We start from the raw sequence: 26,896 nt of genomic DNA, 5'->3' as shown, positions 1-26,896 counted from the left end.
ATTTATGGGTAATAATCATCTTCAATTTATTGGACGTAGGTCAAGATCAGGCGAAAGTATAATTGTCGATAAAAAACTCACTTTATTTCTGAGTCTGGGTGTGAACTTCGGGGGTGCGGGTGTCTTGGATTCTGAATTTTTCTGGAAAAATAATGTAACATTGTAATTTGAAGTTGTCCAGATGTTGCGAATAAGACCGAAGCGATGAATTATAATCAAATTCTTATACCTAAATTCGCGCTTTAATTCCTCATAAAAAATCGCTGCGATTTCATGACATTTGCAACATAAATAATAGCTTCGGCAAATTGCTGGTTAACAATAAGACCTCCCGGTTATTATGCTGCAGAAATGTAGAACGCGGTAGATTGTACTTCTGAAGCTACTTTGAATTGAATGGTAATTGACTACGTGTTGGTCACGGTATTGGTATGTCTATTATTAGGCTCTTGCAACCATGTCTCCTTTTAACTTTACATCATTACTCCGCTTATTAGCCACTATCACTTGGCTACTGCCGGTTTCCAAGTAACGACACTGCCTTGCAGCTAAAATTTTACGACAGATAAAAAGGGGGTGAAGGGGGTATTTGCAAGAAAGAAACTTCAAATATATTTTTACGTACGCTATTACGGAATACTATAAGATTGCCATCTCACCAATTCGGCTAACCGAGCTTTGAATTCTGGTGGATAATTGTCCTCCTCTATCGATTCTACGACTGGTTTTTCACTAGCGCTGACCTCCAACTTTCGATTGGGCTTTCCCGCTCCCCGTCTTCTTCCTGGTTCGTTCAACGTTTCATGTGTTTTTATACTCGAAGCTGTACTCAGCTCCTCCTTTTCGTCTTTCGGCTTAATGTTCAGTTTCTTCATGCCTCGTCGTTTTGGAATAATTGTCGGCGACAATATCCTTGATATTATCAAGCTGTTTTCAATGCCGTCAACTGTCTTTCCGACTGTTTCCACCACTTCATTATACGCCTGAACATTCACTGGAGGGATTTCGCTGCTACTGATCGGTGCAACCGTCGATTTTACCCTTTTGACGTCATTGGTAACTCTTCGTCTCTGACCGGGAGCGTTGTTTTTCTTTACTGAAGCTGCTCTACTTCTTCCTCTTGGAACGGTATGGGGATTGTTTTCGATATCAGTTTCCACTGTGGTTAACGGCTTTCTGTTTCTCGACGAGCGGTTGTCGCGAGGTTCTTCTTCCCTCTGAAGTAGCCTCGTCTCGGGCCTCTTTCGGATTCTACTTCGGGGATTTTTAGCCTCTGATCTTACTTCAGATGGTTTCGTCGTCGATTCAAGTTTCTCGAAAACGGCTGCCACTGCAGTTGTAGCTGCAGATTCTGTCTCTGTTTCCACCGGTTCCGTGGTTTCAAGCTCAACAGGTTTTCCTACAGCCAGCGGCTGGAGTGTCGCTATTTCCGCCACTGGAGTAAATATCTCGATCTTAGGTTTATCGTCTTGCACCTGATCATTTCTGAATAAAGCTCCTTCGCCAAAACGCGCACTCGACCCTTCGATATCTTTGTTCATTTGGTTGCTTGAACTCTCAGACACGGCATCAAAAATTCTTGTTTGTTTTCCAGGATCTGCGATTCTGAAGGTAAGAGGTTCCGTGTTAAATTTTCGAGATACAAAGAAATCATCAGTTTTTTCGGGTTGTTCGGACTTTCTGCCTCTGCCCCGTCCTCCTCTCGACTTGAGTCGTTCATCTCCTGTCTCCATCAAGTGCTGAGGAGCTTGAGAATTTGATTCCAATCGACTCCTGGACCGAAAAGCAACACCCCGGATCGAACCGTCATTTGATGCCCCGTTCGAATCGGGCGACTTGGTGTGTCCCCCTCTGGTGATGAGTCGCGACGCGCGCGTTGTCGTCTCAAAAATACCTCCACTAGTGGAACTTTGTTGAGATCGGCCACTACCCCTTCTCGAATGCGGTGACGATGTTGTTGAAGGCTCGGTAGTACTGGTAGAAACTGTGGTGTCCACAGAGCTCAGTGACGGAACCATCGTTTTGTCGACGTTCAGGGGGATGGCAACTCGAACGCTTTCTGTGTTGGCGGGGGTTTCAGATGCCACAGTGGTGTCGTAATTTCTTGGGCTCATCCTGATAACAGATCTCCCCCTAGTTCGGATCTGCGGATCCTTCAATTTGGTGTTTGCACTACTGGATTTCGACCTTCCAAAATCATCCAACGTCTTTTCCTCCGACAGAGCTTGATTCTGTGTCTTCCTACCTGTCCTCGACCTGGAATACTCGGCGGTTCCGGAGAAAACTGAAGGGCCAGTTTTAGCCAGGATCTCATCGCCACTCAGAAGCCCAATCCTAGAACGTGAAGTCTTTCTCTCAGGTCTTTGGCTTCGCCCAGCCGATTCCCTCGGTACTTCCAGTTCAATGTCGTCAAATGATTTGTTCGTTTTCACCCTGGACCTTTTGTCCGGTAGGTATCTTCTATCCCCGGTGTTCTTTCTCGTGGTCGTTTCTCCTTCTTCATTTGAGCTGGCAGTGTTTCGTCTTGCTGTATTCTTTACTTCAACATTCTGAATGGCGCTTTCTGCCGGTCTAATGCTCTCAGTGCTATATCCACTCTGTTGAATCGTTCCTGTGCGTCGCCTCGCGATGGTGGTACCCTTGGCAGCCGACGTCTCTAATCTGGCTTCCGGCGTTAGGTTCTTCCTCGATCCAGGGCCAGATTTCAGCCTTGAGGGCCGTCTTGAGGAGGGAGTTGACGAAGCATCAAGACTGACGGCCTTCGAGTTGCTCGTGCCGTCCGGGACGGCTACCTTGCTGAACCTGGCGCTACCTCTCCCACTGGTCGCCGTTGGTCTTTGTTGATCAACCTGCAATACAAGCGTCAGATGACAAAAAGTAACTCAACAGGTTTTGGACTGGTTGACAGGCAATTAAAAATTTCTGAATAATATGACCCTGAATCTATGTTAATGTCGTACTGTACCCTTACGAGCGAGAAAGCTTTCGCTTAATCTATAAGATACGCTCTTCACATGCACACATATAATGCATATGTTACAGCGATTGTAGATAGCATACGTATATCCGTTACGCCGCACTGTGGTGGGTTACGCAATTTTTTTCGGTAGGTATTTCTTTTCTAAAACTGTTATCTGCGCGCAGTGATCGTGATCTCCACACTGGATTGCGGGCCTCATGCCCGCTTTATGTCAGCTATACATCTTTTTCCATGCATAAATACGTGCATGAGTAGACGCAATGAGATAGAGACATTAAACGAAGACAACATATTTTTAGTGACGAATTGCTCTCGCAACAGAGATTGTAATTTATCCACACTCACCATGCTGGTTCAAGTGGGGCAACCCATGTTAATCGTAGAGTTCGAAATCGAATCGCTTGCTGACTCCATCCACAATCGAATTCATACTCAATCACCGTTAGCATATGTTTATTAGCGCAGGGAGCGAATTTGAATGTGACTGTGACTAATTGGATTACTGATAGGAAGGATTCGATTCGACGTGTCAACTTACGAAAGATGGATGGGTAGCTCTCCACGTCCGGCGTTTATATAACTCATCAGCCAGTGCGGGGCAGGATGCAGCAAAATTATTATATTTTATATAACCGACGCGGATGGCCACACCACATTTTACCTGAGGTGATCCAGTTCACCGCAATCCAGCATCTCTCATGTGAATATAAGGTAGGCACTTTCGACAAGGTAATCCGGATTCGCCGGTGCCAGTTCAGCTCCGTGCGCACGCAATTCTCTTATACCCAGAGATTTTTTTATACAACAGTGAATTGGGCATTGAAGCAGAGATGCTCATATATATTCAAGTAACAAATGACGATAATAAATCATCCCGTTGACGCCAAAACCAATATTATTTTGAAGCATTAAGCAATGTCTGATCTTGGCCCGAATCAGTCGAGTACCGATATAAATTTTTGACTACCGATAACGAATCGGTACTACACGCACCTTCCAAAAATTCTGTGACTACCGAAAAAATGAGAAATTGAAACTGACGTATTGCCGAGGAAAAATTTCGTTCTCGAAACAGCGGAGATTAAAATAATTCAACGGAGCCTGGTGGTGATGTATACGCATAACATACATAACCGTGAGTATAATAGCCCGAGCTTCGAGCTGGATAACGAGCTGCGAAACCAGGTTTAATTCTGCATAAGATTCAGAACGATCCCGCTTCACTGTAAACGAAGAAATTCTATTTATACACACACTTACAATGATCATTAGCCACCAGAGCGGACTGAATTAATCTGCGCAACGACGACACTCAAAGGTCCCTTAAAACGACTGTCAGTAGCGAAAAAAAAATTACGATGAAATCTTTGTCGCTGTCGAGCAGCCTCTATTTTTTCGAGTTTTCTTTTGCTGTCGGCGAGAGAGTTTTTCCTTACAACGCTACTTGCACTACCTTTATAAATGAAAGCTTTGTTACGTATCGGCGTGCGTAATGGTCTCTCGTTCGTAGGTGCAGCGGCAGAAGCAAAAGTGGTCCACTTTAAAGCAATCTCGAATCGGACCGGTCCAAAGTAGATCGTATTAAAAAAAAAAAAACTACGAAATGAAAACCCAATACGACAAGGTGGGCTAACTGAGGCGTAAGCCACGCCTATCTGTAATAAACATCAAGTTCCCGTACAATCTCGACTCTGATCTTTATGAATATTTTGAATCTAATAAATGGTAATTAGCATTGCAATAGTTAGTGGATTATTTTCCACCAAATTAATAATCGTCGATCGCGTATCCTCGAAAATGATACATATTCAAGAAAAGAACTTGATATAATTAACCGTTGGTCACCCCACGCGTATTTTTGTGTGCAATAAATTTGTGCGATTTGGCGTTTCATAATTTATTGTGAACCGGGTCAATCAGGCAGCACCGAAATTGATTATGAAATTGTTGGAAGTTTGCGTAAAACTAATGACCACATACCGAATTCAAGCGGTGGCGGCTGACGATGACTGATCAGCGCACTAGCACTATTTGATCGTATAATAAGACCAGTTGCGATGAACAAATTGTTATACATTATTCTTCTCTACGGAATGCAATAAGTGAATACATGTGCGTTTAGTTTTGAGTAATAGGAGTGAATTAGTTCATTCCTATTCGACCAAATATGTGTCACCGTGATACAATCGGCAATTTACCACAGCTATATACTCCGTGCAGAACATGGCACAGTTGGAATACTTTCCAATCTTTTCGACCTAACGCAACTTACTTTAATAATGACGATAACGCAATGATAGTGGCGAACTGAATCACTCTTGTATTATTCTGTTATCGGTTCCCGTCATTGTCAGACACCTGGGTGAAACATTTTTTCCGCTTTCATCCAGGTTAAATCCATTACTTCATTCTATCATCATCCGCGGCTGATATTCACAGAAAATTCCAATTTGACTAGACGAAGAAATTCTCAAATCCATCTTCACGTAGACGAATCACAGTGGAGTTGTAGACGGTAGTCTGACTTCGATTATTCAATGATCTCGTAGCTGCCGTGGCGACCCATAGATTGTTAGAAATCGGGGCCCATTTATCGGTAGGCGATCTTCAGCTGGGAGAATGATACTGCAAATCTATTAGGACCTTGTCCGTGCTAAGTAATATGATTAACAATAAGTCAATTCGATAAGCGCCGTTCAGCTGTATAACCTTTGTCGAAACTAGCTGGTGTCACTGGGTCTGAGAGAATTCGACCTATTATACCAGGTGCAACAAGTCTGGCGAAGTGTTCGTGTCATAGAGCGTTATATTCCTTGACGTTAATGCGTTGCAATCATCCATAAAAGGAATTACTGTTCGTGAAAGCGTGAATTTCTTCTATCGCAACGTGGACATGAATAATGTCTGGAAGTTGAACCTGTACAGCTCTTGGTAGTCCAACGACTTATCTCCCGTGCAATCAATCAATATTCCCTCAACACTCGCCAATTTACTTTTCGCTACAAGATTCATCGACCATATTTTTACGTTTGTCACCTCGAAAGAATGTGTAGAGACTGATGTCTCGTCGAACAACGCATGATAATTGTTCGGCTAAAATATGACTTACAAAAAATTCCTATTTCTTTTCGCAACAACGACTAGAACTAATAAAATGTAAAGTATGTTACTTCAGAATTGGAAAGATCTTGCCGAAATGCTTATGAGCAGATCTGGTTCGGCGTACACGGATACCGCAACTTGCGGGCGTAGGCAATTCTTCGCCTCGGGGAATAGGAACTTTCAAACGATCGTGCAAAGTCGTTTAAGCCTGGACACCGATTACGCCTGCGGTTTCAATGACCAATCTAGTTGAATATAACTGACTATAATGAAAAAGTGATCAAGTTAAGAATCCAAACTTTTTGGCATTGTCTGCTTAATTTATATTCGACCCGCCGATGATACAATGATCTACTCATGGGTACATACATGTTTGTCTCCTCATTCGTCGAACTTTTTGGAAGATTTGTGAAAAATGTGTGCTACAAAACTTGTGCCATAATTGAACAAGCGGATGGGATGAAGGATGCCAAGGAAATGACCTTGGAAAATCACTCAAACGTGAGAAATGTGCTGGTAAGTCTTTGATTCTAACTTGTGACAAGCCGACGCAAACCGCGATATTTGACGTTACTTTGGCTACAGCAGTAATCCAGGTTCCTGCATGATAAAAGGCGAATGCTCCAGTTTTAACCCCCACGCAGCATGTTGTCGTAAACTCTTTACCTCTTGGTAGTATGTGTTCCGCTTACTCAGTAATAGTGAATCTATATCGTACCCACTTGCTCGATTTACGAAAGTAAAAGTTGGCGGCTGCATGACTCGCGTTGCTGCACGTCGTACACGCCCAAGCTTACCGGAATGCCTTCGAGGTCTCGAGTCACGGCTGACCAGCTACAATGAGAAGCGTTTCCCAGAATTGCCCAGTGCTTTTTGGCACTTTTACACATAATAGATGACAGAAAAGTACAAGTAGCTATCTTTTATTAAAATTTATGAAAATCTCACCAACTGAAGTGAACAATATCTGCGCTCAAGGCGTATACAAAATTATGACCTATTGGAAACCCGCTAAATCACAAGTACGAACCAACTTTTATACTTGCGGCTGTTCATTATTTCCCTGACATCACTGAGACACCCTGTAAATAATTGTAATATAAGTATGGACTTCGAACGAGACTGTGGACGCACCTCAAACGCATTGGAAATCGCACTTTCCATGACCTTTAGCTTTCGTCGTTGTTTTTTTTGAGACAGCTACTTGTTCATAAACGTATAATTGACCTGTCTCAATGTAGGACAACTGCGTCTTGGCTTCGATGGAAACAAACGATACCGCTTTTCATCGTTGCTGAATAGTTTCAAGACAGAAGGCTGAGTGCAGGAGTTCACCGCATATAAGTGCATCGACAGTTCATCTGGCACTGCAGCAGTGGTTGCATGGCAGAAAATAATGAAGCTTACACATACGTATATAAATATTTGCCGCGCATGTAAGTGAGAGGTTGAACTATCAATTCCCTCGAAGGTAGACCACTTCGCACCGACCCGGACAACTGTGTCGTTATGTTTCTGGCGATATTGTAACTATACTCTGTCAAATATTCCCCTCTCGTTTATTTCCTAGTCCACGTAAATATGTTCTTCCAGCCGACTCGACTATGCCTTTTAACGCAATTCGAAAGCACGGCTTACAGTTATAAAAATTCGGACTAACGCGATTTCGCACCAATCGAAATCTTCGTTGAGTTCAAAAGAAAGACCACCGAATCCACTGTTCTCTCCCATCTTATCTTACTTCATCTAGCCAAGATCTTTGAAGCCGATTGATAAACCGGTCGAAGCTGGTTAATAATTGCTTTTTTGCTTTTCACGAGAAGCAACACGTCGGCCAGCGTCTGAAGGACCCTCGGATGACATTAAATACATATATGATTTGCGAAAATTCGGTGTCAGGACAAACTGTGTAGTTTACCCTACAAGTGAAGGACACACCACTCACCTCCCGGAGCTGCTGATAAAATGCGTCGAGGCATACGAGCCTACAGAAAAGCCTCATGTTCGCGAACGAATGGTCTCCAGTAATCAAATCGTATCAACTACCGCCAACCTGAAGGACGACCATGAGCCCAATCTGATTTAGTCATTATTTGTTACCGTACTCACTGTGTGTTCGAAACTTATCAAAAATTGTTGGCCGTATGTGCTTTCGGACGCGTATTAACATAAAGGAAAACCAATGTAAAATACAATCCAGTAAAACTAGAAACAGCCGGGACTGTCAATTTTGCGAGGGTGAACCCCACTGTAACTTTTAATTGGGGTTATTACGTGGGGTAACTGACACGGTCGCTCTCTCTGTAAGCTATAATCGTCAGAATCCAAAACCCAAGCGGTACGTAATTCGTTGATGGATTTATGAAGACGAGGAGAGATTGCAAAATAGCTCAGGGGGATCGGTTGGAGGATTCAACGATCAATTTTAATAACTGGTTTACTGTTTCTAAACGATGTACCTTTACCAACGTTATGCTTTCGCCAAGAATTGCATGTACAGGTTTTATTACGTCAGTATATTACGGTTAACGTGTACAGAAAAATTCAATTCTGGTAGTTTCTGCAGACTGGCGGTGAGTAATACTCCGTCCCTAATTGATTTTTCGAAAATTGCGCGAGACAAATTGGCAGATGAGTTCTACGCGATTCGACATTATATTTTTCACGTTCGAGTACCATGCGCGTGAATAAATAAAAATTAATAGTTTGAAAGGCGGTTACCTATTGAAATCGATTTCTCTTCGAAATAATATGATTTTGGAACGGTAAACTCCACACATTGTTCCACGGTTATTGAATTTCGAAATTCGGATTTTTTCTCTGCCCCGACTCAACGTGCGAGCGCGTCTTCCTGTAATTCAGCTCGAAGGCCTGAGAAGAGCAAAATTAAGAATTCAACTTTCTACCAGACGTGTTAACACCGGAGGCTCGTTGAGCATCCACCTAGGTAGTCGCGTGTTCTCGCCACGGTCCTTCTCCTCTCACCTTCGCCTTCCTCTTCGTGTTTCACGCATCCCATCCGCGTCGCCTCCAGCCTTTACCGAATCCACATCGTGATCCAGACGAGATCAGAAACCCTAATTCCACTTCACCTCTGCAGCCGCATGGTGGCCCATAACTTACGTAACTTTGTGCAAGAGAGCGTGAACAGGTTACTCCTCATGTTATTCTTACTTCTCGAGTTTACTACTCGGAGATTAAGAGGTTATACTCAACCTGAAGAACTGGATTTCACGTCTTTTGACATCCAATTGTTTGATGCAATCATAATATGGGACTTGCAATTACGTTGAAGAAAAATCTGACGATGAGCTTGTTATGCCAGTTTTTTCATGCAATACCACTTATTTAGAATTTTTTTATTATTTATTCGTTTACTTTTTTTGTGCATCAGACTATATAATGAGTTGATTTGACGTCAGTTATAGAGAACAGGTAATCTACCAACTCGGATACGACTAATTGAGTGACACATGTTACTTTCCGGGTCAGAGTTTCTCTCCGTGTATATCATAACTATACAAACTGTACATTTTACAATGCAGCTGCACAGTATTCGACAGATATGCGGTGATGAATTATAAAGTAACGTCATCGTTGAAAGTCAAATTAAACAATCGAGAAATTCGTAAAAGTGATAAAATAAAAGAGAGAGAGAGAGAGAGAGAGAGAGACACAAAAAGAAGACAGTCGAGAGAAAGCTAAACTAGACTTTGATGCAAATGTTTCATGGCATACCCGAGGAATGTTCTGCAGGAATCGTTATAGAATTGGGGAGCGGCGAGCCTTGGCGAATTAATAATGTCCAACGCCAAATCACACACCGGATGAAAGAAGTTACATTTCCGAAAACATTTCGTGGCAGAAACTTTCTGCGCGGCCCGAGATATCGAAACCGGACAAGCCGGCTGTGTGTTAACGCGTTATGATGGACAATGTTCCAATTATGTACTAATATAATGCATTTTTTCAATATGAGCGCACCTGTGTTTAAATTCTGAAGGAAGGCCGATCGTAATCTCTGCAGTTTATTAGACATCAGTTCGATATAGTCGGCTATTATAAACGTATAAAGCACAACCGTAACAAACCGCTCTAATTTTTTACCCGCAAGCATATTTTTTTCCCTCATCTATAAAGTTAATAAGCTTCAATTTTTATTTTTGTTTGTATGTAAGTGCCTTTTTCTAATTTTTTGCCTCTATGTGCTTTTGTTTTTATCTCAACAAAAACACGTACCAAAAAAGTCGCCGAATTATGAATCATGTCACTCTATCAACTTGTGTCTCCGTACCTGTTTTACATGTCTATCATAATATTCGTTGTGTGTAGGTACACAAATGTACGATTTGTTGTAATTTGATTTCGGAACATATCGAATCCATTGTTCAATACTCATATCATTTTGTACGTACGTACACGTCAATTTGTCTCACGAGCTGATCCTGACTAAACAAAATACGACTCACAATCATCGTTTAGTCTGTTGTAACGGCCTGGGATTCAAGGCCGCAAAGAAACGACAGTCTGACTGGCGACATTATTAACACGGTATCTGAGAAACGGGGTAAAAGTGATCATTTTATATGCAGCTGAATGAGTTACGGTCGGGGAATGACTAGAGATTGATCGATCAAGCAGACGTGCCACCAACCAGATATCGCTTCGATTAGACTGGTGTTAGCGTGATCTTGTCGATGGATCAAGAAATTGGCAGGATAAATTATGCAGCACGGAGAAAGCCCGTTCGAGTCAGTGTGATAGGTAAGGTATATACTCGTATGTGATGCGACCATAGAATACCAACAAGCCCAAGGCTGATCATTTTATCGAAAAGAAAAGCACGGATATATGGCGCTAATCCTATATAGGAAGGTAATTTATAGCGCTTCTTATAAATGTCGAGAATTCCATTAACAGTGATACTTCTTGGTATATATCCCGGGTGACATCGCGATCCAAAGCTATGATTTCGATCTGAACTCACTCGAATCTCACTGTGATTAGCGTCTACAATCCATCCCGGTAATCGTACGGCACTTGCAAAAGTTTGGAAGAAAATACCGTGTCTTGGTTTTCGTTGGTCAAGTTAAACTGCAGCATACCCTGTTAATTCCGTGAATATTATAAAATCCTATACAACAGTATGATGGATGTTTAACAGTATGGAAAAATATTAGACGGTCGGGTAAAAGGCATAAGGTATACTGCAACCTTGGACGCTGTACCCTGTTCCAAGAGTGGCCTACGCTCGGATATAATCTGGACACGCTATGGGCCAGCTATCAGGTGATCGACTTCGATCAATTTTATTGCCCGCTCCGCCATAGATAATATGACATTTTTCCAACGTTCACCGCAGCGCTTAAGGTATAGGCGACTTAATGGCCCTTCGGAAGTACCTAATGCGAATAATCAACATCATCTCTACATCATCTCGTCCGTCAAATAGAGCACGGTGGTTGTTTTATACGCATGAAAAGACTACAGGGCAGTTCGTGGGAATAATTAAAAATCATTTGACCTAGCTCGTAGTTCTACGAAATATACCGCATATTTATGAAGTTACGAAACCCTCGATCGACAGAGCATCAAGAAGACGGCCGCTGACCCAGGGCCATGGACGAACGCGCAGAACTTTCACGTTTCAGTAAGTTTTCAATTTTAGCTGCTTGCTCTTAAAAATATTAGACAGGTGCGATATTGATGTCTGCTTATATGGTACACAGATTTGGGTGTTGATAAATTGCAGCATGAGAAATGAATCATCCCTTACAGTTCGTCTACGTCGAAAAATTTATTTTCCTAATTGTAAGAGTTGTTCAATCAGGCCGCATCATGTAACGTATACGGTATAATATGTGCGAGAGCCACTGCAATTGCGCGTGCAATCATTCTCAGAGAATTTCTCGACCGGTTCTTTCAGCTTTTCACTTTAGTGTCGGTATAGGTGCCCGCCTATATCGCACTGTGGCGTCAGGACTTGAAAGCAGCTCTGCACAAACTGTAACGCGTATCATTGGGATCCAAACCACATACGCCTGTCCAGTAAATGGTAAGAGATTAGAACGTGTTAAAATAAATTCATATTCATATACACGTTATTCCGAATTTCGCAAATAAACTAATTGCATGATACGAAAATCACTTCAGATTAATCGATTTGGTTTTTCAATTTATATGGGTAAGTCCACCAATAACCAACACATGAACGGGACGTTAAAAATCAATTTGTCTGAAATTTTTACCTCTTGTAGTATGTACCAAGAATGGCAAGCTTACCAAATTTGAACCTTCTAGGACTTAGCGTTCGCGGGAAATTCCACATCAAACTTTATCTTTGCGACCTAATTGAGATTTAAACTCGAATTGTTTTCGTGTCGTTATCGGCATAAAAAAACTTTGCAAAAATAGGCATCTTATGAAAAAAATTCTCATCTTTCCGAATATGTTATTCATTTCTGGATAACTTTTCGAAATCAATCTCAAAAACACGTTTTTCAGTAAAAAAAAAAAAAAAAAAAATGGTATAGTTTCATCTGCCACCAAAATTTATCTTACTTTTGAGTTTTTTATGTGAAAGCTGAGATTTATTCATTAGGGTACTCAAATTTTCAGAATGGGATGGCTATAGGATTCCACGTGAGCTACGTTCAATTGAATCTATTGATAATACAGGTATGTACTCTCTTTTCGGAATTCAACGGAATATTTTCATTTCTTTAAATTCTAGACCATCAGATGTATCTAGCGGCAGTTCATGAGGTAACTGCACCATCATCTCTCATATTTCTGTTTATTAGTATACCGCGAGAAAACGTTGAAACTTTACGGGCTTGGCGAACGACTGCGCAGGCGCTAAATAGTTAAACTCAAATTGGTTGTACAATGGCGATATTTTCGACCGCCAATCGTAGTAGACGACAAAGCTCGCGCCTGCGCAGTCCGTCGCTGAGCCTGTTAAGTTTCACCGTTTTCTCGAAGTTTACTAATATACAGAAATCTGAAAGATGATGGTGCAGACACCTCATGAACTGCCGCCAGATACATGGATCAATTTTCGGATAATTCGCATCGCTACTATGCACGCTTCAAAATTCGACTGAGAAATGAAAGGATATTTCCAAAAGTTCGAGGCCAAAGGATTCGAGGGAGACTGTCTTGTACCTGACGTGAACACCTGGCCTTTACTGGTAATGAAAGGTAAAACGGTCAGATATTAAAAAACTGGTATGCTCTTCGCAGGCACCTACCCATCATCACTTGCTTGGCACAGGCGCAAATCGCACACATACCCGGCAAATATATCTGCACGTACCCCTCTTTAATGTCTGAGTGTGATCGCTGAAAGGATGGATGTCTATTTGTAATTGCAACAGAAACCTTGGACTACATGTATCCTCTGCATAAACCCCCCCGCCACCGAGTAATAATTATATTGACGATCGAAACGATTAGAGGTGTACGCTAGGTGCAAGGATAAAATATCCCAAGAGGTCCTCTGTATTCAGAGGGCTGCTTCCAAAAAATTGCTATAGCAGAGTTTCGAAGGACTCATCCGATGGCAACAGTGCTGTTTCGTTACATTTAGGTATTATGCATGTGTAAAACATAGCCCAATGGCAAGGCGGCCTGTTACCAATTTACAATGTCTGCGTGTATTTTCCATTGACGTTTCTTTCAACCCGTCGACGAGCCATTCCAATTATAAGTATCAGATTCTGGCACGTCCAGCCGTTGTCGGTGATTTGCATTCATTTCAAAATCTGGCCAACAGAATTATTGGACGACGTTCAGAAAATAATCATCTTGCGCAGTGGGGATATTTATCGGGATGGCAAAATCGATAATCGTTCATCCCTGGCAAATTCAGGAAAGTACAGTTCATCGATATTAATAATAGGTGAGGTGAGAACAGCACCAGCAAATTGCGAATGTAACCAAAGCCAAAGCTATGCGATATATATTTTATAACTAATTGGCAACTCGATACGGCGAACGTAAAGTGATCTCGAGCCGGCCGAATTACGCACTATTTACGTATCACTTGTTCGATTATACACGCGTCTTAGATACGTATTCGTAACCCGATACTCACATCCGTCTTTAGCACGTGTACGTAGCCGAACAGAGTTGAGGAACTTTTTGCGGTAGAATATTTACCGAACCGCACCCGAGCTGACAAGTTTCAAGACCTAAATATATCCAAATTTTAAGGCGCTGATTTTTCATGCTTCATTCTCATATAACTATAATAACTTCCCGATGCTTACCTGCAGCTATCATTCCAACATGTCAATCTCACGCTCTCATCCATATTTAAGGTTCACTTGTATCGGAAATTGATGGCAAACTTTCACACATGCTGACTTATATTTGTATCATGTGTTATGTATTCGTTTTAATAAGAATCAACTGACCGAAGACGGCGATCCACGCAGAGCATCAGTCAGACCAATAAAGAGCCCGATCACCAGTAGCGATACCACCGCAGTGGAACGGGAAGGCCTCCACTTCATTCTGCAAGAATGGAAAAAGGAAAAAAATAATGAATGTAGATCAAATGTTGAGAACATGTTCTGGAAGAGGGATACGCTTTTCGGTTTCAAATTGATGTAATTTCTTATCTAACGCAACGAGCATTAAACTATTTTAACTATTTCAAATTGAACATAATATGCACTTTCACCGAGAATCAACATTAACTGGCGTAAGGAAACGTTATATATAAGCAAGTACGAGATAATTGTATGCAGGTATCAATTTTAATTTATGCAGCTTCACTTTCAGTTTCATCAATAAAATGAAAGAAAATTTTTAAAAATCAACCGAACAAAAGAGAATGTATTTTTCTCTAAGGATGTAGAATATAGGTTAACGGACTCCCGTAATAATATAAATATACATCAATATTTCACTTTTACCCGTAAGATTGCTCTGTAGGTACTGTAATAGCGGCACTCGAGCACCGCACTGCAATCGTACATCTTTTAAAAAGAAAAAGGTCGGTACTAATTAGTACTGCAACTTCTACTCTGACGATGCATCGTTCAAACTATCTGTCCCAAGACTTGCAACCTCAATTGAGTTGATTACGAAAAGAATATAACCGGGAATTAGTATCCAGAAGATTTTTGAATTGCACAGTATTGCAATCTAATCGATTTCATTTACAATTAGTTGAGAGAGATCTTTTTGCTTTGTAACACAAAGATGCTACCGACAATGGTCACCGAGATAAAATAGCGAGTTGTCTGACACGGATAGCGGATCGTGCGACAAGGTCGGTGTTATCCGGGTGGTGCTGTTTTAGACGGATAGAAGATCGTAGTGTTACTATAAAAAGTATCATGGATCAGGTATAATGTATATTTATACTTGTCTGGAATACAGCAATATTTTATCTAATTATACTTCTTCAATTATTTAAATTCGTATAATCTTACCAGTCACATATCATTTCGGAACTACCCGCACATTATCTTGTCCTCGCCACTACTGCAAACTTTCTTTTAGATTTTACAATTACCTTGAAAGCGATTGACGGGAACTTATACGTTCATGGAAAGTTTGTACAGCTACTACACCCTTGACGGGACAGCAAAAGAAAATTAAAAATTTTACACCGCGAGTAATGTTGAAAGGGAACTAAAGTTATTGTTGTAGATTTTTTACTAATTTTTTTTTTTTATTTCATTACTTGCATTTCTTCGATTACAGTAGATTGATTATTCTTGTTCTACAAATTTGTACACCTCGTGGGACTAAACAATCGGCGATTTATGTAGCCGCTGTAAGTCTGCTGTATCAATGGTAAAAAAATGCGTTGAATGAAACGTGAGAGGCATCAGAGATAGTGATGTAAATTTATATTTGGTGCTAACATTCTTTATATCGCTCAACTTTACAAAAGCAGCGATTATTCTCACTCTCATATTTTACACCACGCGGCTGTATGTATGAATGTATATCGTTATAAATTTACGTAAGAGACTGAATATCGTTTTATAGAAAGCGCTCATGCCGACGGTTATATATCGTAAAGGTCGTTAATCCACATCCATTAACTGTACTGGAAAAAATCTCAACTCTCCATATTGTTCCAGGTTGGACTTGCAATGGCGATCGTTGCCAATTCTGTTCCCGCAATTTGATGAACGGTAAGTAGCGTAAATTATGAAAAGCATTAATCAGATCACGAATCTCTATTTGGCGAGATCTCGATATATGAACGAGTCGACGCAATAAATGCAGTAAAAATAGAAAAAAAACCAGAAAAAGATTAATGAAATGTATCAGTATGTTATGCATTACCTCAGGATCCTTCGGTGTTCCTATTCCAGTCGGAAATGCATCACACTAGAGCACTACACCACAGCATAAAACTGTCTGACAACGATCACAATCAATAAACACCAACGAACACTTATCGACAGTCAGTTGTGGAAGCAGTATGGCACACGAAGCGGCGAACTCTTGCTACAGTTTTTGCAGGAGTATAAAGTGGTAGGAATTTGTGAAAGAACGAAGTCGAAAGGGAAGGAAAATAGGAAAGCAAACGACTATTGGCACTTCTCATGAAGGCCCAATGAAAAAATGGAGCCTCGATCAATTTTGCCGGAGAGAATGTTGCGGTTTTTTACTGAGTTCGCGGTGTAGTGTGTAATTCAGGTCCGGTGTGTCGCGAAATGCATTTTGGCTTTATACCTGCAGTCAGTGGCGATCGGCTAGCGGTTGTCTGTGGTATGGTTCTGAGTTGGTAGCGAAGTGGTAAAGCGCCAGCGACAAATGAAACTCGATCCGTATCGACTGGTCGAAAAACAGGGCAGGGGCAAGAAGTAAGATGAAGAAAAAAGAAACAAACAAAAAAAGCAACAGGTCGTACCCGGCATTTCCCTTTCGCTGTCTTTTACCGCTGCGGCCGTCTCTCCCACCTTGTAACTCCGTACTGTACCAAACTGCCCCCCTCTCACCGACCGGAACACACGCGTTTAGCCCACTGCAATAGATCGTGTACAGTATAAGTACACGTACTGCCGCTGCAGGTGAAATTAAAATTACTACCACCGTAAAGATAGCTGCTTTTCTAATGATTAGATGATCGCAGCTGACAAGAAGGCATTTCGACGATAGCTTAGGACGTACGTTTTGTAAAAGGAGTTAATACTGATGCTATGATGTGTGTTTAACCCATTAAAACCCAGGAAAAAACTGGGTCAGCTAGCATTAAGCTAACTATTGCATTCGTAGCAAAATGGAAAAAATAAAATATACGTATTTTTTGTTATGTCATTTGCAATTGTTTATAATAAATTATTTGAACAAATTGTACTGAAAGTCATTCTTTTGAAAAACTGACTGCGTCTATCGATTTTACGGGGGAAATGAAGAAAATCTATGTGACATGTTTTCGTCAGAGTTCAATTGGTTAGTGAAAAATCGTGATGAATATATTCACAATTCTCCATACTTTCCATTATAAAAACTATTACACTAACAAATTGAACTCTGACAAAAAAATGTCACATAGTTTTCCTTCATAATTTTTCCCGTAGAATCGATTAGTGTAGTCAGTTTCAAAATAACGACTTTCAGCATAATTTGTTTAAATAATTTTTTATAAACAATTGTAAATGACATAAGAAAAAGTATGTCTATTTTATTTTTCCATTTTACTATGAGTGGAATAGTTAGTTTGATGTTATCTGACCCATTTTTTTCTGGGCTGTAATGGGTTAATGCGTATTGCCTGGGACATTTGTCACGAAGGATTTGCAATATTGTCTTCTACTCAGTTAAATACTGTACTGCAGCCTAATTTTATTACGCATTCATCATTATCGGATATACTTTATTCGTTGGGAACTAATTGTAAGTGACATCTTACAGTTCGCGGTTTACAACGTCCGCAGTAACTCGTTCATTATGGTGGGGTAAGAGTAAATTTCTAAAGATGTCTACTTCTTTTTCTTGATTAATAATAATCGTTATCACCCTCCAATCATGGATATAGTACCGATGCGAAAAATAGGTCAGAATAACTATATTTTGAATATCACAACAGTGCGCCTACTATATTATAAGTTGCAGAATTCCGAGGTTTCACTTCTTATTGTCAGTGAATTGCTTGTATGTGTGCATCTGAATACATATATGATTGATTAAAACTAACTGATAGGTAATTATGTGCTCGGGTGCATTCAGTGGAAAAGAATACACGCACATTGTTATAGGTATTTGATTCAGTATACCTGTAATCACCCTCATGCACTCGTAAAACAGTACCTATCATATTCGGATACAATGAAAGAAAGTCGGGAGAGTAAAATTTTTAAATAAAGTGGCTATCTATCGACCAGCCGCGAAAGAAATCAGGGCGATAAGTATCGCATGTTTCTTTTCATCCACATATCGTCAGCGCTACTTACACACACATAGATGCAAGAGATAAGATAATGATACCTCGATCGTCGGAAAGTGCGCTCCTTTCATTGCGTGCATAGTATACGTGCATTCGTCTGAAAGATCTCCCCAGTGCGCATAAAAAATTGTCAGTGTCGAAGTGTCGATCGGATATTTTAATAATTGGGGGTATCCTGTGTCATCACATTAACGACGCTGCGCTGCATTTATAGGCAGGTATGAACACGTTCATTCATTATTTCCGTACGCTGGCCGCTGATGTCTGCCGCACGACATTCACATATAACATACGCAGCGTAACGGGATTCGAACTAACAACATCTACGATTAAGCGTCACTGACAGTTGCGCCAAGTTGCGGCAAGTTGCGCCCTTCATATTCAGAGCTGTTAGCTGCAGAAAGGCGCCTGAGAAAATCCACACTCTTGTTTTACGTGTTTCTCATTTGGTAGCGCCCTTTGACATGCCGTAGGATTTTGGAACTAATTTTCAAGATACTCTAAATGGTAATTGCAAGTCGGTTACCGACCCGAACTCTACCGTACTTAGCGTCACAAAAGCTGTGGATGATACCTACAGAGCATAATTACCATTGCGAAGTGCCACTATAGTAGTTCAAACTGAACAAATCACGTATTAATCGAGATTCACTCTGACTAAACTAAAAGAATCTGAGTTTATCACAATTCTATAAGCACTTTACAGTATTAATGCATCAGTTTTAGTTGAATTCACGTACGAATAAAATCAGAATTTGAAGAACTGCGACCTGTGAGTATGTAGTAAGCAATGGAAATGAGTAGTTTTTGAAATTCTGTTGAACATCCAATCAAATTACTCATCCTGCTTCATTTTAGTTTGAATTTTTTATTTCAACTCTCATTCACTTATTGTGAGCCCTTTATCTGAAGAAAGTTCAATATATTTTTATGGCTATGGATTACTCGCTGATTGTTTGTTCAACGATGACCAAAATATATTGAATTGGCATTGCATGAGATTCTGTCAAGTATTTGACACATCATTTGTAGTCATAGACACGGTCATGTACACAAAAAGAGATTTAGAAAACTTGTACATTGCTCAAACAAATTTATATATAAAAGTGTACAAGGAAATAGACAGATCATCATTAAAAATATAGATATACTAGGGGCTTCGCCCCTGCGCGCTTCGCGCGCCAACCCCATCTCGGCGCTACGCGCCTCGGGCACTCGGCGCTGCGCGCCTCACTATTTCCTTACGCATTGTCTAGTAGACAGGCGAATTCCTTCATGTTGATTTGATGACAGGTCTGCACTTGCTGTCCACTTCAATTCCTTCTGTGCTTACTTTTCTTTTTTTCATCAATCTAAGCTTCCATTCGTTGGTTGAAAATTGGTGTTCCTTCTCTATTGATATCGATCTATCTCCTTGACTTGCTGAATTATTTTTGCTACCGCTCTGCCCGTTATTCTCGAAAATCACCTTCTTTATATTATTTTTTTCTCTATATTTGTGTTGCTGTTCACTCCGCAAAACACCTCTTTCTCTTGTGGTTAACATAGATCCTGGTCGTCCTCTTACCTGGTTATAGGAATATTTGTTTATTATTATTCTCTGGCTTATTTGGTTATTCGCACTTACAATTTTATTTTCCTTTTTCTTTTGTGATACGTCCGACCATCCACCGTCTCCATCGCCTTGTCTGCTGGTTGAAACTCCTTTCTGTTCGTTGGTTGAAAAGCCAGTATGATATTGTTTGTTCGCTTCCCTATATTTTTGCTGCTGTTCTCGTCGTCTAAGTTTTCGCTCTTCTATGTCCATCACATTGGTTGGTCGTCCTCTTGATTTATTTTCCAAATCAATCATCACAATCGATTCTTCTAATTCTTCAACACCCTCGTTGAATTATTTTTACTACCGCTCTGCCAGTTATTCTCCAAAATCACCTTCTTTATATTATTTTTTTCTCTATATTTGCGTTGCTGTTCATTCCGCAAAACACCTCTTTCTCTTGTGGTCAACATCGATCCTGGTCGTCCTCTTACCTGGTTATACGAATATTTGATGGATGTTATTCTACGGCTTATTTGGTTCTTTGCACTTACAATTTTATTTTCCTCTTTCTTTTGTGATACTTCCAATCATCCACCATCTTCATCGCCTTGTCTGCTGCTTGAAACTCCTCCTTTCTCCATTGTCATCGTAAATCCTGGCTGTCCTTTTGACTGTTTGGTGATATATTTAGATTTACTATTATTTGATTGTTACTTTTCATACTTATTACTCACTATCTGAATTTTATTTTGGTTCTGCAAGACATCAAAGTGTCCACTGTCTCCGTCGCCGGTGAAGAGTAGCGAGAACTGTGTTTCATTTTGTGATCCGATCCGGTGTGGATGAATTTGTTCTTCGCGATACACGATTAAACATATCTTAAAAATGTCCGCAGCTGCAACTAATTCTGCTTCTCCCCCGTATATTCCATTTTTATTCATATGTGATTTGTAATCACCAGGTGACCTAATCACAGCACCGTTTGACTCATTACCTGTAATAAAACCCGCAAATGTAGACCAATTATCCACTATATTTGAAACGATACTCAGTCTCACCTCTGCGTGTCGATCTTGAGTGCCGTATACATAATACGCCAACGCGCGAAAAAGACAATTCCCGTCGGGAATCATCTTGATAATTTTCGTTTGCATGTTCATTTTTTGCGCGTCAGAAACAGATACCTATAAAGATATTTGTCAAAGACTGTCATAAACAGCCGATGACAGCTGTCAAAGGGTTTGCTAGATGCATTTTGTTTTGTTTTCGGGATCTCACCCCACCGCCAACTTCATGCGTATACTATTGTTATTATAGACTTTTTTTTTACTATTGTTATTATAATCTTTTTCTACGTTCATTTGTTTGAAACTTTTTTATTAGATAGAGAGATACGTATATTTTCATCTTGTTTACGCAGTTTATTCGTCGTTTCTTAGTTTTTATTATTTACTGGTTTATTTTTGTGACTGTTATGGGAAAGTTATTAGCTGATTGAGTTTGAATGCATGCGCGGGATTTCAACTGACAGGGTATTAGAACACTTAGAATGGGTAGTGTGTAGACGACCATCTATTATAAATCATTGGCATTTACATCCTTAAAAGACAATAATACAGTAATTGGAAAAAAAAGAAGAATAACAATCACCACAAAACAAAGTATCTGCAGACACCTCCGATCGAATTCAAAGTGCATTCAAAGAGAACGACGCATAAAAGACTATCGATATAATGGATCGTCTGCAAATTGAGATGAAACTCCGTTTTCAAGTAAAAAAGAGCAAAACACAATAAAAACGTCCGAAAATAATCTGAAGTGTAATTAATTAGAGTCGACTTATATCTAGACCTACACGATATACTTATACAGTTATACTTGTAACCATCAATCTTTTGCAAAATCCTATTAGAGACAGTATTTTTTTGCATTTCAGACCTTCATGATTTCAGGTAAAAATAAAAAGACTGATCTCAAGTTAAATAGAGAAATTTTGATTTTACACTGAAGCCAATGAAACTTAGTGCCCTGAAACGAATCAGAATATAATTAACAACATGTCACTTGTGTACATAGATAAGAATCAAAAAGTAAAACGTAGCAAATTATTATTTTAAAGCTTAAAGTAGATTACTTGCTTTGCTACGGGAAATATAAATAGATATATCTGAAACAATCAAAAATTTGCAAAAAATTAGGGGGCAAATATTTTCAATATTATTTTCGCCGCAGCAATATTATTTTCGATCGAATGATATTTTTTTACATTCATTTTTTTTTCTTTTGTGAGTGCAGCTAGCGCATTTAGATTCAACTTCTTGGTGGCCATGTGGCTAACGTATACAAATTCGTTCATAGTTGTTGTTTACCCACTTAAAATGACAAAAATACCTCCCTAACCATTTAAGTACTTACTTTGAGGTTTGTTTTCGATATTCCGACAGTTCGATTGAGAAAATATTTAGCAATTTAAGGGGGAACGTCACTGTGATAGCCGAAAAAATTACCGATTTTTTAAAATTTTTTCCAGAGGGATGACTAACTAATAAAGGCGTCAGATTGTTGGTATTTTATTAAGTGTGTATTAAACTTGTTTCATATAAATTTTTATTAAAAAATTTCTTAGAATTAACAAAGATATGGGCCTTGACTTAACGACTAATATAAAAATCTTCCCTCTATCGTGGTATTGATATCTCTGTGAAGGGTTACCTGAAAATAAAAAACAAAATCTTATCAATATGTATACAAATGTAGCTATTATTGTACCTGGCCGTTTTTTTTCTTTGTGATTATTTTAAAAATGGTGAGGGATTTAAAAATTTTCAATTTTTAAGGCTCTTTTTTTGTATTGCGCTCTGGAAATTTCGAACTGGAGACAACAGTGGTCGGAAAATAGGAGACAAAGGTCACGATACACCTTGATCGAGCGTTTGTTGACTTTTTGGAGCTACAGCTGTGATATTTCGTTCGCTTGGAGAGAAATAAAATCCATACAAAGGATAGCGAATAACACCGAATACTGCGAGACAGAGCTTAGGCTACGAAGTCGCGAATATACCGGGTGTCAAGAAAGCACACCGCGTACATGTCCACGCCTATTTTTTGCTAATATAAGTTTTGCCTATTTATAATTGCTTCTGTTACTACTTTTGAGTTGTTCTGGATGTTTGGACTTTTTTTTTTTTTTCGTTAATTACTTTCAGCCGGAGTCTTTTATTATTGATCTGATTTATTTTGAGTTTCTCTATGTTTTTGCTTTTGATTATTTTTATTTATGACGCACTGTGTTATTGATCTCGTCCTACACGGGGGACGTCTTTCTGACATTTACTCTAGCACTCAAAGTTTTTGGTTGCATAATTGCATTGAGGTGTAGAGTATATGGGGCATGTCACAAAGAAATGACCAAGCCAAACCGATGGAGTCGGGAATTTAAGTCACATATTTTTTTCTAAAAGGTTTTGAGTTTGGAAATATACTCTTAAAGAGATTTTTTAATTGCCTTCTTCGTTTGGGCAGAATGTGATTTGATTGACATTTGTCAATTTTTTTTTATATTAAATTGAACATAACTAGTAACATTTTACTATTTTTTCAATATATCAAGAGTAGATGTAAAAGATATTCGTTTTCACTCGATTATCAATTTCTTGGTATATTGAAAAAACAGTAAAATGTTACTAGTTATGTCCAATTTTATTCGAAAAAAAAAAAAAAAAAAAAAATGATAATGTCAATCAAATCACAATTCATTATATATACTCTGTGAGTCAATTAATTACAATTTTCTCATTTATTCCGCTTTCGTAAATATCATTTTTGGTAAATAAGTTGCCCAACAGTTAAGTTTTTTAGTGATTGAGTTTCAGCAAATATTGCTCACAAAAAACATGTTTTTCACGAGTAATGCTTAAGAATGTATAATAATGAATATATAATAAATAAATATTCAATTATAATAATAATATATGAAAAAAATTTTTTTTAAATTTCGTAGTAATATTATTTCAGATTTTTTTTTTTTTTTAAATAAGTAAAAAATTCAAAAATCGTTAATCCGTGGTGTATGAGGGCTTGAAACATTCGTAACTTGACAAAGATTAATTTAAGATTTGTTTCTTCCAAATACAAAATGGCGTATTTTCAGGAGGCGAAAAAATATTGATTATTTTCGTTTCTTCTAGTTTTTATGATACCACATATTTTTTTCTTGAAACGACGTTCAAAAACAAAACCTTTTTGTTCCTGATGTTTTTTTGAAATATCCATTTTTTCTGTTAGAAACTTGGCCTCGAATATGAAACTTTTCAAATTGACCGAAAGTGATTCTTTCCGAACGGTCCAAACGAAGGTGGCAACTAAAAACGCCCTTTAGGAGTATATTTCCAAACTCATATCCTTTCAGAAAAAAAATATATGACTTAAATTCCCGACCCCATCAGTTTGGCTTGGTCGTTTCTTTGTGAAATGGCCCATATAGAGAGCTCATAAACATCTTCTATCCTGTCATAGCATATAAAAAATAAAAATTATCATATAAATGAAAGTTTCTAATATCTTCATTCCTACAATTCAGATTGTACGATATAAATTTGTCTGTGCCGCCTCGCTCGATAATTTTCATTATATATTTCTAGTAAAAATTTTCATGTCAGAAGCCGAAAAATAAAATGTATTACGTATTCCCATATTTGTGGAGTTTCAGTACTGTCAAATATCACTCCTAAAAATAAGAAATATCAAGGGGTACGTTTCCATCGTGGGGATAGAGGCGGGTTAGTTACAACTTGGATTCAATGAAAAACGAAATTTTGCGATAAATTATTTTCTTTCTCTCGAATCTCATTGCTTTATAGATAAAGCTACCGCCAGTCGCGCAGAGAATTCGAGAGGCATCACCGAAGCGCCATTTTGTGCGGCGGCAACTACGTCAACCAAGAAATGCCCAGCTAAGCGTAATTTATTTACGATATTATAATTTGTAGTTCTCGTTTGCTCACTTCGATATAGCATGAAATCACCTGAAGATGGCTCATTTTACTTCTTCTTCTTTCTGGAATGGTAGTAAGTATCTTATCCATGGACTTCATAGCCCCAGAAATACGGGAAATGTGAAAATAGTACCACGTGTCAAGAAACCACACATTTTTGTGATGGTTTTCGAGATATTAACTTTGCTGAATTTCGTTATGAAAGAGCGATGCACAGTAGAAATTTGACGCAGTCCGGTTCATTTGTTTTTCAAATATATTAAGAATAAGGGTGAATTTGCTCGGTCGGTAAAGGTAGAAGTACTACATACCCTTAAGCAGGCCGATCGTGCACTCCTATCTCTATAAAACTGGACTTTCACGGGTGGCAAACATAGACTTGTGGCAAATTGCCGCGACAGCGCCGCACCGTTGGCGGACGCAACGGCGTAATGCGACACGTCAAAACCAAGTGGCTAGGTCAATGGATCTCAGTTATGATTTCATTCAAAGAATTTAAAAATCTAGGATTGTGAATTGGAAGTGCAAACGGACGGAAAAGAAGACGCGAGAAACAAATTGAATGAAATGATACCAGTTGTTTGAGGTATGAAAATAATCTAATTCATTCTAATTATTCTGGAATCTTAATACGTATAATGCATTGAAATAAATCAACTATTCGTGTCTTTTTTATTATTGTTCATTGCTGCAATATTTTCAGTGCAGACCACGTGCAGACTATGCGGTAATAATGTTACGTGCCAGTCGGTATACACGGCGGCACCCTCTCTGCGCCCTACCTTACCAGCGTGCAGTTACCATAAGAGAGTCTTACGTGCTCTTACCAATAGTCGTAGATTGATACCAACACACATAGTTACCATAGTAACGTCCAAATTCATATATCGATAGTTCTCATACGCTAGATTAACCGTTATTTCATCAGTCAAATTCATAACATATATGGTATATATATTTTTTCCCATTTAACCGTTATACCTTTCAACATTAGCTTTCACATAAAACCTTTGATTTATGATCTCAACCGTAATAACCCAAAGTAATAAACACCTGCAATAGATAATAGAGTAGACGAGACACCGGAAACGTGGGAAGAGAAATCATGGATAGCTCACAGAGAAAGAAACCCTTGTTCTCAGAATTTAGGATAGCGCCTTCATTTTAATGACGATAAGACCAATTAGCGCTTCGCCGCTTGCTTCCCTAAACCAACCACCTCGCGCTAATCCGCCACCCAGATCTCATGCACTAACCAGAAACCTTACCCCCAATTATTTCATCATCCTTAACCAATCATCCGAGACCCGCGAGAAACCGCCACTCCTTTTGAACTCCTCCTACTTTCCCTCCAATTCAACCCTTCCAGAGAACAGAATAGCAGAGAAGAACTTCAGACATCATAGAGAACACAGGAGAAGATTCAGACATCATAGAGAGCAGATCAGAACTTTACCGAAATCCTAAAATCAAATCACATTATAATTAATTCAGAACCTCCGAGACTTATTAACAGTTTGTGACTGCGATAGTGATTAACATCAGTTTGTACCACAATTGTAAACCTACCATTGAGAACTAGAAGGAGATTGTTAATAAATGTGTAGTTAACCCAAGTGTTGTTATAAATAATTATTTCAATCACGCGTAGTGATGGTTGGCACGAGCCTTACCTAACGAACTCTCAGAATTGTAGGCGAGTTGAACGAGAAGATCTGAGGAGCTGATCAGCGGATTCCCGAGATTTACCATATACCAACTACGTAAGTCAAGAGAATAATTTAAATCACGCAGCGAATCAGAATCGACTCGGAACGTAACAATAAACGTATGAAAAAGCATCTCATGCATAAACGCAC

The 26,896-nt window shown here is 39.3% G+C and overlaps 1 protein-coding gene and 1 long non-coding RNA gene across 7 annotated transcripts in view; both read right to left on the bottom strand.

Moving 5' to 3' along the window:
- Window positions 1-16,866, bottom strand: part of LOC124216325 (mucin-22) — a 31,867-nt gene extending 15,001 nt beyond the window's left edge. For 4 of the 5 annotated variants that reach the window (XM_046620711.1, XM_046620713.1, XM_046620714.1 and 1 more), the window contains exons 1-4: window positions 16,397-16,866; window positions 14,503-14,602; window positions 660-2,849; window positions 82-141 (exon numbers count right to left, since the gene is read on the bottom strand). In XM_046620711.1, the coding sequence (XP_046476667.1) occupies window positions 82-141; window positions 660-2,849; window positions 14,503-14,601 (2,349 nt within the window). In that variant the 5' untranslated portion in view covers window position 14,602; window positions 16,397-16,866. The remainder of the gene's footprint in view (window positions 1-81; window positions 142-659; window positions 2,850-14,502; window positions 14,603-16,396) is intronic. The other variant, XM_046620712.1, reaches the window with a different exon arrangement.
- Window positions 16,867-22,200: 5,334 nt separating this feature from the next.
- LOC124215904 (uncharacterized) lies at window positions 22,201-26,798 on the bottom strand. 2 transcript variants are annotated; one of them, XR_006882470.2, is made up of 3 exons: window positions 26,711-26,798; window positions 26,306-26,500; window positions 22,201-22,755 (listed from the first exon to the last, which is right to left on the bottom strand). It is a non-coding gene; the product is annotated as an uncharacterized lncRNA (long non-coding RNA). The 2 variants fall into 2 exon arrangements; XR_006882471.2 differs by having other exon boundaries at window positions 26,607-26,744.
- Between the last annotated feature and the right edge of the window lie 98 nt (window positions 26,799-26,896).

The sequence above is a fragment of the Neodiprion pinetum genome, chromosome 4, assembly GCF_021155775.2.
Source record: "Neodiprion pinetum isolate iyNeoPine1 chromosome 4, iyNeoPine1.2, whole genome shotgun sequence".
Classification (NCBI taxonomy): Eukaryota; Metazoa; Arthropoda; class Insecta; order Hymenoptera; family Diprionidae; genus Neodiprion; species Neodiprion pinetum.
This window is presented reverse-complemented; position numbering and strand designations above follow the sequence as displayed.